The following is a 14039-nucleotide window of genomic DNA, read 5'->3' as shown; positions in this document are numbered from 1 at the left end:
TTTGAGGAGGTAGAAAGTTTTATTAACAACAAATGTGACAGGATATGTGGGCACTCTTGCAAGAAAAGAGAGAAGAGGCAAGAGGCCAAGAACGCTTTTCAAATAGCTGTTTTTCAGGTGAGATACAACAAAGCATACATTATTAATTATCCCTCAGAGCAGAACTGATGAATACAAGTCTCATGGTCTTCAGGTAGATGAAAGGGAGAAAGCAAAAAGGCGGATGAATTGGTTCTCACAGAAAGTCAGAGAAAAGAGAGGCCTCAAGAGATACAAATTAAGTCTGAGAAACAGAAGTTGCAGGAAATATGATAACTATTTGAAATAAAGGACGAGAAAGGAAGTCTAGATAAAAGTTCCTAAAGGAGATTACAGATTTAAAAAAAAAACAGATATGCAACCTAAAAAAGGAAGGTACTCAAGGGAAAAGAACTAGATATGGCAGGGCACAATGCAATAACCTGAGATTAATTAACATTTCAGGGGCCCACCAGTTCATGCTTATAAATTCACAATCTTTTCCAATCAAAGTGCCAGGGGAAAAAACATATTGAAACAATCAAATGTCTGGTACTCCTTGTTGCCATGAAAAGCAAAAAAGAAGAAAATCCCACTCATTTTAGCAATTTCAAATGCTTTTATTTACTGCTAACTGTGCAAAGGACACCAATCAATACTGTGCAGTAAAAGTTACATAAATCCAAAATTAAACAATAGCATATGGGATAAATCTAAAGCAGAGCACCATGTGCCTTCAAAACTGATCAATATAGAACACAACTCAATTCTGACAAATCTTAAGAAACCTGAAGAGTTCTCTCATTTAATATTAAGTTAGTCATCAAGAAACAAAGGTTCTTGGTTTTGTTGTATAATTTTCTAGAAAAATGAGTTATTCCAATTTTGCATGGTTTGGTATGTGATATGATTTCTGAGTCAAGGAAATAATTTATATGATTTATTCCTTTTATCAATGGTACCATCACTGATACAAAGCTGACAAGCTGGCTGACAGAAAAAAAGCTGAATGCAATGAGGTATGCTCAGTATGGGACTAGTCGTACATCCATCCCAATTTCCTTATTCACAACCAAAAGTAATATTCCTTTATTTTAAAGTATTAATTTAAATCAAATGACAAAATAATCTTAAAGACAGGTACAACAGCAACCACTAGAACTACTTAAGTCACTTAAATACTAACATAAAACACTTTAAAAACCAAAACAGCAAGAAAAATGGAAGTGCAAGAATACTTCATACTGTTGAGTATTACATATTCTGAGGTATGTAATGAGATGAGGGAGGTGAGGCAATATAACCAACTGGCCCAGGATTCATAGCACCATGAATATGAGAAGACCCACCATATGTTAAACCAACTGGATGCCAAGGGGCAACATAGGAATAATCTGGCACAACAGGAAGACAGGAATCAAAACCTGGCAAAGGTGGCTGCCCATAGGGATCTGATATTACTGGATAATAAACTGTTCCATGAGGGATAGATGCAGCATCAGCATTTGGAAAAGTACCTGAAACAAAGAATACAGTATACTTTATATATAGTACACATTTTATACAAAAGTTCACTAAAATAGAACCCCATGCAATATATAAGCATATCTCATTTTACTTCACTTTACTGTACTTTGCAGATACTGCATTTTTTACAAATTGAAGGTTTGTGGCAACCCTGCATTGACCAAGTCTATCAGCACCATTTCTCCAACAACATGGGCTAACCATGTTTCCAGGTCACATTTTGGTAATTCTCTCAACATTTAAAACTTTATTATTATTATTATATCTGTTTTGGTGATCTGTGATCAGTGATCTTTGATTTTACTATTGTAATTGCTTTGGGGTGACATGAACCACACCCATATAAGATGGCAAACTTAATTGATAAATGTTGCACGTTTCTGATGATCCATCGACCAGCTGTTCCCTGTCTGTCTGCTTGTCCTCAGGCCTATCTATTCCATAAGACATAATAAAATTGAAATTAGGCCAAGTAATAACCCTACAATGGTCTCTAAATTTCCAAATGAAAGGAAGAGTTGCATGTTTCTCAGTTTAAATCAAAAGCTAGAAGAGATTAAGCTTAGTGAGGAACGCATGTTGAAAGTCAAGCTAGGCCTCTTACGCCAGTTAGCCAAGTTGTGAATGCCAAGAAAAAGTTCTTAAAGAAAATTAAAAGTGCTACTTCAGTGAACATACAAATGATAAGGGAAAACAGAGTTATTGCTTATATGGAGAAAGTTTTACTGGTCTGGATAGAAGATCAAACCAGCCATAACATTCCCTTAAGCCAACGCCTAATCCAGAGCAAGGCCCTGTCTTCAATTCTATGAAGGCTAAGAGGTGAGCAACCTGCAGAAGTTTGAAGCTAGCAGAGGTTGCTTCATGAAGTTTAAGGGAAAAAAAAGTACAAGGTGAATCAGCAAATGCTGATGTGGATGCAACAGCAAGTTATCCAGAAGATCTAGCTAAGACAATTGATAAAGGTGGCTACACCAAACAAGATTTTCAATATAGATGAAACAGCTTCCTATCGAAAGAAGATGCCATCTAGGACTTTCATAGCTAGAGAGGAGAAGTCAATGCCTGGCATCAAAGCTGCAAGAAAAAAACTGGCTCTCCTGTTATGGGTTAATGCAGCTGGTGGTTAAATTGAAGCCAATGCTCATTTATCATTCTGAAAATCCTAGGGCACTTAAGAACTTATGCCAAATCTACTCTGCCTGTGCTCTACAAATGGAACAACAAAGCCTGGATGGCAGCACATATATTTTCAACATGCTCTCCTGAGTATTTGAAGCCCACTATTAAGACATACCGCTCAGAAAAAAACATTCCTTTCAAAATATTACTGCTCATTGACAATGCAACTGGTCACCCAAGAACTCTGATGAAGATGTATGAGATGAATGTTGTTTTCATGCCTGCTAAAAAAAAAATCCATTCTGCAGCCCATGAATTAAGAAGTCATTTCGAATTTCAAGTCTTATTAAGAAATACATCTCATAAGGCTATAGTTGCCAAAAATAGTGATTCCTCTAATACATCTTGGTAAAGTTAATCAAAAACCTTCTGGAATGGATTTGCCATTCTAGATGCCATGAAGAACATCTGTGATTCAAGAGAGGAGGCTCCAATATCACCATTAACAGCAGTGTGGAAAATGCTGATTCCAACATTCATGGATGGCTCTGACTGGTTCAAGACCTCAGTGGAATTAACTGCAGATGTGGTAGAAATAATAAGAGAACTAGAATTAGAAAAAGAGCCTGAAACTGTGACTGGATTGCTGCAATCTCAGAGTAAAGCTTGAATGTATGAGGAGTTGCTTCTTATGGATCAACAAAAAAAGTGGTTTCTTGAATAACCACTCTCTGTTGACCTCTACATGCAGACAGTTGGAAGTCAAATTACAATCAGGAAAATGAGGCAAAATGAAGTCAGCTAATTTACCCAAATCATTCAGCTAGTAAATGGCAGAGCTAAGATCTGAATATAGGTGAGTGAAGAATGTCTTCTTAGATTAAAAGTACAGGCTTAGGGAGGTGACCTTAGGAACATGGCGACATAAACAGTTACTAAAAACTTCTCTCCAGAGATTCAATGAAAAAAAATAGGACAATTCTGAATTGCCTGAAAATGGAGGAGGATATAGACTGGAGAAAGACCCTGCAAATGTTGAACTGAGGAAAGAGAAGAAATATCAGGTAGGAATCTTCTTTCTCAGACCAGCTGATCCACTACCGTACCCCTCATTCAGTCTCAGTGTGTGAAAGGCACAGAATCAGCAGATGGGACCCCTCCCACCAGGGACATAAACTATAAACTCTCTCACAGCAGTGAAACATACCCACACCATTTGAAGACCCGGGGTACAGGGGAGGACATTTCAAGGCCCAGGTCAGTGAGGGACAAAGAGGCTGAGAAAATGTGGATAACAACTGGGTTTCCAGCCCTGGGTCCGAAATTCCATCCTCCACCCTTGAGGGAAGTAGCAGCAGGCGCTGTTTCCTTGCCTGGGGTACAGATGGAGGACTGGGTCAGCTGAGGGAGGCCTCTGCCACAGGTGGAGTCCCACATCAGGCCAGATTTTAGCCAGCAAAGTAAGGACAAAGGAATCCTGCAGTTTCAGCACAACTGTGTGGAGGCACCTTGTACTTGGAGCAAAGCCGCTTCTGAGGTTGGTTAAGCTACTGAACAACACCATCTGCTGGACAGTCCAGAAAATGCAAGAGAACTAAAACACTTTTGAAAAGATGCTCCAGACCATTTCTTAAGGACCACAGAAGCTGGTAAACATGCCCTACATAGAAACCCGGCCCTGTTTTGGCTGAGAAATAAGGATGACCCAACTGTTACACCAGGGAAATAAAACAACCCCCAGGTTGCAAGCCAGCAGATTGTTTTACTACACACAGTGAACTTACTGGGGTGCGCAGTGCCTACCTCCCACATTGTGGCAGGCCATTATGGGTGCCTGATTTTGGGAGGAAGACTGCAGGAAGAGCTAATCTGAAAACAACCAGCAAAAAAAACAAGAACAGATAGAGATCAAAGACAACCAACAAGATGACAGCATAGGGAGGTGTGGAATTTAGTTAGTCCTCTAAAGAAACTAGTAAACAGCCAAGAATAACTAGTAAATAGACTGGAACAATTGTTGGGGGACATCCATGACCGGACACACATCGTACACCAGCCTGGAGTGGGTGGAATGGCTGAGATTGTAGGATACAACTGTAAGTAAAGCTACCCAAACTACAGAGATGTCACCCCTCACCAACTGGAACAGCACGCTGAGTTGGAACGCTTCCCTGTGGAAAAAAGAAGTAGGTTACCAGGAGCAAGGGACAGTAAGTCAACCAAGCTCCAATTGTGGTTTTAATTAATAAATTTGAACTACTGGATATAAGCTACAAGAAAGATAAACTCCAAACAAGCAGGAAAGGAACCCTGAGGTCTCTCGTGAAGAAGGCAGGAGGGACTGATGTAAAAAAAATAATAAATAAAAACAGAGGCTTTTGGAGACAGCTGAGCTCAGAAAATTGGAAAACGGCTGTGTCTCAAGAAAAGGGGCACAGAGAAATGGATACCAACTCTAGTCGACCTGCGAAACTGGGGGGCTGGGGACTTGCTCTGAAAAGGGGCTTGCTTTCTTTTTCCTTTTTGTTGTCTCATTCAAAGTAGCTCATTTGAGAAAGCCTCAGGCATTTTCAACTATCAGGACTGACCCAGGCAAGGGTGGAGTTAAGAGAGTCAGAGAGACAGAGGAGGAATTCAAGTGTAGGAGAGAATTCCTTAAAGGGCGTCTCTTCCCTAAGAAAAGGGGGGCCAAGCTCAAGTGGCTGCCCTCCTTCAGACAATTAAGACACCATGGCCTGGGGGAAAAAGAAAACCAGAAACAACTTAAGCTTGGCTACTGACACCCTCGGCCCCTGGTCGGGACAGGGGCTACTTATACCAGCAGAGAGCTGAGTGCTGAGAAGCACCACCTGCTGGGCAGAAAAGGAAAAACACAGACTCCAGAGGCCTCACAGGTAACTATGACAACCTTCTGGGTCTCATCCTCAGGGAAACAACCAGCTCCTCAGGGAAAGGTGATACTGATTACACCTTCCTCCTGAGACCTGGGCCCATATGATCCGGGAAAATCTGATTGGGGTAATCAAGGAAACCAGATGCCTAGACAATAAAAAATTAAAGAGTCACATTAGGAAAAACGAAGACATGGCAAAGTCAGAGGAACAAACTTAACACTTCAAATGAAATACAGAACTGAGACTAATTCAAGATGTTCAAGCAAATCTTCTAAATCAAATCAATGACAATGTGGCAAAAGAGATGAAGGATATTAAAAAAAAACAGAGTGACCATAAAGAATTCATAAGATTGAAAAAAGAAATGGCAGAACTTACGGGAATGAAAGGCACAATAGAAGAGATGAAAAACACAATGAAGACATACACAAACAGACGTGGAGAAGCAGAAGAAAGGATTACTGAACTAGAGAAAAGGACATCTGAAATTCTACACACAAAAGAACAGACAGGGAAAAGAATGGAAAACTATAAGCACCATCTCAGGGAACTGAATGACAACATGAAGCTCATGAATATACGTGTTATGGGTGTCCCAGAAAGGGACATGAAGGGGAAAGGGGGAGAAACAATATTGGAGGAAATAATCACTGAAAATTTCCCATGTTTATTAAAAACATAAAATTGGAAAGTCAGTGTACTCCAAACAGAAGAATCTGAATATACCTAAGCCAAGACATTTAATAATCCGATTATCAAATGTCAAAGACAAAGAGAGAATTCTGAAAACAGCAAGAGAAAAGCAATCCATCACATAAAGGGAAGCTTGATAAGACCATGCATGGATTTCTCAGTAGAAACCACGGAGGTTTACGGTACTTAAAGAGAAAAACTGCCAACCAAGAATTCTATAGCTGGCAAAACTGTTCTTCAAAAATGAGGGAGAGTTTAAAATATTCTCAAACAGTCACTGAGTGTTTGTGAACAAGATACCTACTCTACAAGAAATACTGAAAGGAGCACAACAGGTAGACAGGAAAAGACAGGAGAGAGAGGTTTGGAGAAGAATGTAAAAATGAAGACTATCAGTAAGGGTAAAAAAGATAGAGAAAAAGGAAAATAAGATATAACATATAAAATCCAAAAGACAAAATGATAGATAGTAGACATTACATGGAGTGAAATTAGCCAGAATCAAAAGGACAAGTACTGTCTCACTAAAAGGAAGTAACATTAATGAGCGAACCTTGATAGTTTGAGTTGAGAATACAGATAATCAGGAGATGGAAGAGTCTGGTAGAGATCAGACATCTGATACTGAAGGAGTACAGAATGTTCAGCAGGACTGTATAGATCCAAAAATAGATAGCACAATTCTGTATTATGGTAGCACAATATTATAAGTACTCTGAACAAAGATGACCATGAATACTGGTGAAAGAGGAAGGCTAGGGCCATGTATGAAAACAGAGAAAAAGAAGATAAAGACTGGGATTGTATACTTCAGTGAAACCTAGAGTCAACACTGCAAGCACTAAAAACTGGATCGTAAAGGGGGAAAAACACAATCAGTGCAAACTAGAGACTATAGTTAACAGAACAGTTATAAAAGGCTTCCATTGATTGTAACAAAGGCAATATGCCAAGGCTAAAGGTCTATAAGAGGGGAATATAAGGGACTGGTATGGGATTCTTGGTGCTGGTGTTGTTGTGGTATGACCTTTACATTGTATTTTTTGACCTTCCCTTGTATGTGATGGATTGCTTTTCTCTTGCAGCTTTCAGAATCCTCTCTTTGTCTTTGACATTGGACAATCTGACCAGTAAGTGTCTTGGAGTAGGTCTATTGGGATCTATTCTATTTGGGGTACGTTGTACTTCTTGAATCTCTAATTTTCTGTCTTTTATAAGAGTTGGGAAATTTTCAGTGAATATGTCTTCTATTACTCTTTCTGCCCCTTTTCCCCTCTCTTCTCCTTCTGGGACACCCACAACACATATATTTGTGCGTTTCATGTTGTCACTCAGCTCCCTAAGACCCTGCTCATATTTTTCCATTTTTTTCACCACCTGTTCTTTTGTGTGTATGAATTCGAATGACCTGTCTTCCAGTTCACTGATCCTTTCTCCTGCCTGTTCAAATCTACTGTTGTGTCCCTCCATTGTGTTTTTCATCTCCTCCATTGTGGCCTTCATTCCCATGAGTTCTGCCATTTGTTTTTTTAAGTTTATGAATTCTTCTTTATGGTCAGCCAGTGTCTTCTTTATATCCTTCAGCTCTTTTGCTATATCTTCCTTCATTTCATCAAATTTATTTAGCATCAGTTGCCTCCACTCCTGTGTCTCAGCTGAGCTATTAGTTTGTTCCTTTGGCTGGTCCATGTTTTCGTGTTTCCTGGTATGGCTTGTTATCTTAAGTTGTCTAGGCATCTGATTTTCTTGATTAGTTTATTTTGGAGCTTGTTTTCTGTCTTTTACCTAGTGGTTTTCTTGTTGGTTGGCTTTGTTCTCTGGCCTCTGTTATTCAGTTCAACTTATTCTAGACCTCTAACTTAGGTTCTATCTAGTTGATCAGAATTTTTCCCCTCTTGTTTTTTCTGTTTCTTGTTCTGCCTCTATGTAACCTTTTTGTGAGTGGGTCTCCTCAGATATGGTCGACCCTAGTCAGATTTTCCCAGTCTAGTGAGGCCCAGGTCTCATTGGGAGGGTATGGAATTTTCCTGAGAATGAGACCCTCCTATGAGGCCTTTAGAATTGGTGCTTTTCCTCTCCTGTCCAGCAGGTGGTGCTGGCCAGCCTGCAGCTCCCCCACCAGTGTAAGGAGGTATGGGGACTTTAGTTCTCCTGGTGACTCTGATCCTGTCAGGGGCGTGGCTGACTGAAGCCAGAATCTGAATTCCAGCCCCTGGGGTCTGAATTCCCAGAAGGAGGACTGCCAGTTGAGCTGGACCTCCCTCCACTCTCCCAGTCCTCAGAACTCCAGTTGTCTCTCAGGGGCACTATTCCCTTCTCCTCTCTCCTCTCTCCTCTTTGGGGCCTCTCCAGGTAGATTCCTTGGTCAGCCTGAGTTGCCAATTAAAGATGGGGGTGGAGGCCTTCAGTAGTGAATACGGAATTCAAAGACACTGTGGGTACTCTGTCTCCCCCAAGCCCAGCCTAGTCCCTCAACCTGGGCTTTCCAATAGAAAATAACCACATATATTACTTTTAGATTAAAAAAAAAAAAAAAAAAAAAGTAGAAAAGAAATCAAGAAAAAGAAAAAAGGAAAAAAAAAAAAAAGAGTCTCTTTTAAAAGTCTTTCCCCAGCCTGGAAGTTTTGTCAGTGTCAGAATAGAGCATTTAAAGATATGCTTTGGGCTACTGTCTGATAATTACTCTCCAACCGCTTCAGTTCCACCCCTGCCGGGGGCTATTGAAATGCAAAAAGATAAGGGATCAGTGAGAAGCCAGAAGGGACAAAATGTAGGGGAAAAAAAAAATGGCTTTTTTGGAGTCTGGGAATGGGTGCCCGCTTTTACGTGCCCCCACTTCTCGCAGCCCAGCCCTTCTTTAGCACCCCAGCTCCCAAAGTTAGTTAATTAATTTGTTAATTAATTCTGCAGTTGAGGCTGGGTTGAGCCTCCCTTCTTGCCCTCAGCAGACTGCTGTTTTTTGTTTTCTTTTTCCCCTTTCAGGGAGTCAGCAGCAAGACAGTCTGTGAGGTCTGGGTGGGGAGGGGCACCAGACCCCTGGTACGGGGAACTTACAGTGTTCGCTGCGATCTCAGCTTTTCCTCCAATTCCAAACTTGTGTCCAATGTGTGACTGGTTACTGGAGACCCCGAAAACACTGTTTCATATAGTTCTTGGGTAATTGCCAGCTGCTCTAGGGGAGAGACGAAATTCTGCTCCTCACCACTCCGCCATCTTGCTCCGCCTCTACATTGTATTTTATTTTCTTTCTCCCCTTCCTCCTTCATTGCGAAATGGAAATGTCCTCATATAAACCATGGTGGTAAATGCATAACTATGTGATTATACCAGGAATCACTGATTGTTTAATTAAGATGGACTGTATGGGTTGTGAAAAAAAATTGTTTAAAAAATAAAACAGAAGGATGTAGGCACTGGAGAAAATGTGGAGAGAGGTATGTACCTATTCACTGTTGGTGGGGAAGCAGAATGGTGCAGCCCATCTGGAGGGCAGTGTGGTGGTTCCACAGGAAGTTAAGTATGGGGCTGGAATATGCTCCAGCAACCCTGTTACTGGTTGCTACTGGGAAGAATTGAGAGCGGGGACATGAGGGGATATTTACACACTCGTGTTTATGGCAGCAATATTCACGATTTGCAATGGATGGAGATGGCCTGAACATACATCAACTAATAAACTGAATTGTGAACTGTGGTGTATACATACAATGGAATACTGAGCGGCAGCGAAAATGAAGTTGAGGTATACAACTAGGTGAATGGATCTTGAGGACAGTCTGTTGAGTGAAATAAGCCAGAAATGAAAAGAAAAACATTATAACTCCTCACTAATATGGACTAACAGTAATGTGCAAAGTCTGAGAATTGAATCTGGGAGCATGGGTTAGCAGGGAAAGGGTTACTGTAAAGGTTCCTAGCTTGTAAGTTCTTAGAGCAGCCACATCTACTCATGAGTTGTAACAATTATTTCCAAATTCTGAGATGCTGAGCTGTTTGTGTGTGACCTGGTTGGTCCCTGGAGCCTCGATTGTCTATGTGGCACATGGGTATTGGAGCCAGAGTTTAGCAGCCATGAGTGTTGGCACTGCCTCATACAGCAACTGTTAAAGAGGCTGAAAAGGAGATCAGACTTTGATTGTAGATATGAACAAAATGGACTTGGTTGAGATTGGGGTAGATCCTACTAAAGGGTAGAGGACGATAGTAACTATGCTTTAAAACATCGGCTTCTCTGTGGGACCAAAGAAAAAAATATTTATTTGATGCAAAATCTATACTTGCTGTAGCACACTATATAATTTAACTTGTATGGTCAGTTTACTCAAACACCATAATTACATGGAACCTTGAATAGGGAATGAAATCAGTTGGTTTGCACAGGTTAGTGTGAAGTCCCGATACATCTTAGAGCACTCTGGGCTAAGAATAAAAAGTATTTGCAATGCCACCTTGAGGGACTGGGGAAAATGTGGAAATATTAAACGTGGAATTCCTGATATTCTCACAAGCATTAGGAACTACCAATTTAGTAGGCCAAGCTCTCGATTGTGGTACATCCTTATGAAGCTGTTACTATAAAGGAGAGGCTAAGCCTACTTATAATTGTGCCTGACAGTCACCCCAGAGAACTTCTTTTGTTGCTCAGATGTGGCCTCTCTAAGCCAAATCAGCAGGTAAACTCACTGCCCCCCCCCCCACGTGGGACATGACTCCCAGGTGTGTAAATCTCCCTAGCAACGTGGGACATGACTCCTAGAGATGAGCCTGTCCCTCACATCATGGGATTGAGAAAATCTTCTTGACAAAAAGGGGGAAGACAAATGAAACAAAATAAGGTTTCAGTGGCTGAGAGATTTCAAAGGGAGTCAAGAGGTCATTCTGGAGATAATTCTTATGTGTTATAGAGATGTCCCTTTTTAGTTTTTATCTTATTAGAATAGCTATAAGGATATATCTGAAACTGTCAAACTGCAAACCAGTATTCTTTATTCTTGAAGACGATCATATAACTATATAGCTTATACGGTATGAATATATGATTGTGGAAACCTTATGGTCCATGCTCGCTTTATCCAGTATATGGACAAATTAGTAGAAAAATTAGGACAAAAAGTAAATGAATAATGGGTGGGGGGGTGGAGGGGTACGGGATATTTTGATTGATCCTTTTTGCTTATATTTTTATTCTTATTTTAATTTTTATTCTTTGGAGAAATGAAAATGTTCAAAAATTGATTGTGGTGATGGATCACAACTATATGATGATACTGTGAACAACTAGTGTATACTTTGGATGACTGTATTGTATGTGATTATATTTCAATAAAATTGCATTAAAAAATGACAACCAAGAAGAAAACCCTAGGCCAAAGAGAGAAATGTCCTCGAAAAGAAACTAATCAAGAAAATAAGATGCCTAGAAAGCAAAAAACCATGAGTCACAACAGGAAACACAAAGTTATGGCCCAGTGAAAAGAATAAACACCTCCACTGAGATTCAGGAATTGAAACAACTCATCAAAGATTTACAAACAAATTTAAATCAAATCAATGAGTTGAAAGAAAATGTGACAAAAAGATGAACGATATAAAGAAGATACAGGGCGTCCATACAGAAGAACTCGAAAGCTTGAAAAAACAAATGACAAAACTTATGGGAATGAAAGGCACAACAGAAGAAATGAGAGACACAACAGCAGACTTGAAGAGGCAGAAGAAAGGATTAGTGAACTAGAGAACAGGTCATCTGAAATCCTACACACAAAAGAACAGATAGGGAAAAGAATGGAAAAATACAAGCAGAGTCACAGGGAACTGAATGACAACATGAGGCACATGAACATACATGTTATATGTGGTCCAGAAGGGGAAGATAAGGGAAAGGGGGGAGAAAGAATAAGAAGAAATAATCAATGAAAATTTCCCAGCTCTTATGAAAGATGTAAAATTACAGGTCAAAGCAGCACAGCGTACCCAAAACAGAATTGATCCAAATAAACCTACTCCAAGACACGTACTAGTCAGGCTGTCAAATGTAAAAGACAAAGGAAGAATTCTGAAAGCAGCAAAAGAAAAGTGACCCATCATATACAAGGGAAATTCAGTACGACTAAGTACGGATCTTTCAGTAGAAACCATGGAGGCAAGAAGGCAGTGGTATGATATACTCAAGATACTGTAAGAGAAAAACTGCCAACCAAGAATCCTATATCCGGCAAAACTGTCCTTCAAAAATGAGAGTGAGCTTAAAATATTTATAGATAAACAGACACTGAGTGACAGACACTGAGTGAATTTGTGAACAGAAGACCTCCTCTTCAAGAAATACTAAAGGTAGTGTTACAGACAGGAAAGAGTTTTGGGGAAGACTGTAGAAAAGAAGATTAGGATTAAGGGTACCTAAAATGGTAAAAAGAAAGAAAAAATATATATGACATATAAAACCCAAGTGGGGGGGGGGGAATCCAAAGGGAAAAAATGGTTGAAGAAAATAATGCCCTTTCCAGTTATCACACTAAATGTTAATGGATTGAACTCCCCCAAAAAGACATAGATTAGCAGAGTGGATTAAAAAACAGGACGCATCTATATGCTGTCTACAAGAGACTAACTTAAGACTCAAGGTTGAAAGTGAAAGGTTGGAAAAAGATATTTCATGCAAACAACAGCCAAAAAAGAGCGAGGGTAGCTATACTAATATCAGACAAAGTAGACTTCAAATGTAAAACAATTAAAGAGACAAAGAAGGACACTATGTATTAATAAAAGGGACAATACATCAAGAAGACATAAAAATAATCATGAGGGAAACACTGACAAAACTAAAGGGAGCAGCAGACACTTCAACAATAGTAGTTGGAGACTTCAATACACCACTCATTAATGGATAGAACATCTAGACAGAGGATCAATAAGGGAACAGAGATATTAAATAAAATGATAAATGAACTAGACTTAACAGACATTTATAGAACACTACACCCCACAACAGCAAGACACACAATTTTTTTCAAGGGCTCATGGATCATTCTCCAGGACAGACCACACGTTGGGTCACAAAGAAAGTTGTAATAAATTTTAAAATATTGATATTATACAAAACACATTCTCAGATCATAATGGAATGAAGTTGGAGATCACTAACAGGTGGAAGGCCGGAATATTCACAAATATATGGAGGATAATCAACACACTTAAAACAACTAGTGGGTCAAGGAAGAAATAACAAGAGAAATTAGTAAATATCTTGAGGCAAATAAAAATGAAATCACAATATATCTAAACTTCTGGGATGCAGCAAAGGTGGTGCTGAGAGGGAAATTCATTGCCCTAAATGCCTCCATTAAAAAAGAACAAAAATCAAGTAATTAACTGTCCACATGGAGGAACTAGAAAAAGACCAGCAAACTGACCCAAAAGCAAACAGAAGGAAAGAAATAACAAAGATTAGAGCAGAAATAAATGAAATTGAGAACATGAAAACAATAGAGAGAATCAACAAAACCACATGTTGGTTCTTTAAGAAAATCAATGGACCCCGAGCTTAGGCTAACAAAAAAAAAAAAAAAAGAGAGGATGCAAACAAATAAAATCAGAAATGGGAATGGGACATAACTACTGACCCCGCAGAAACAAAGGAGATAATGAGAGGATACTATGAGCAACTACATGCCAATAAACTAGTCAACTTAGATGAAACAGGCAACTTCCTAGAAAAGCATGAACAACCAACAGTGACTTGAGAAGAAATAGACAACCTCAACAAACCAATCACAAGAGACTGAA

The 14039-nt window shown here is 39.6% G+C and overlaps 1 protein-coding gene across 2 annotated transcripts in view; it reads right to left on the bottom strand.

Annotated features, from left to right (window-relative positions):
* LOC119522571 (putative bifunctional UDP-N-acetylglucosamine transferase and deubiquitinase ALG13) overlaps positions 1 to 14039 on the bottom strand; it is a 97823-nt gene continuing 83784 nt past the window's right edge. For both annotated transcript variants that reach the window (XM_037820986.1, XM_037820985.1), the window contains one exon: positions 1 to 1535. In XM_037820986.1, coding sequence (XP_037676914.1) covers positions 1273 to 1535 — 263 coding nt within the window. In that variant the 3' untranslated portion in view covers positions 1 to 1272. The remainder of the gene's footprint in view (positions 1536 to 14039) is intronic.

The sequence above is a fragment of the Choloepus didactylus genome, chromosome X, assembly GCF_015220235.1.
Source record: "Choloepus didactylus isolate mChoDid1 chromosome X, mChoDid1.pri, whole genome shotgun sequence".
In the NCBI taxonomy this organism is placed as follows: domain Eukaryota; kingdom Metazoa; phylum Chordata; class Mammalia; order Pilosa; family Megalonychidae; genus Choloepus; species Choloepus didactylus.
The sequence above is the reverse complement of the archived record's forward strand: the minus strand, read 5'-3'. Positions and strand labels throughout refer to the sequence as shown.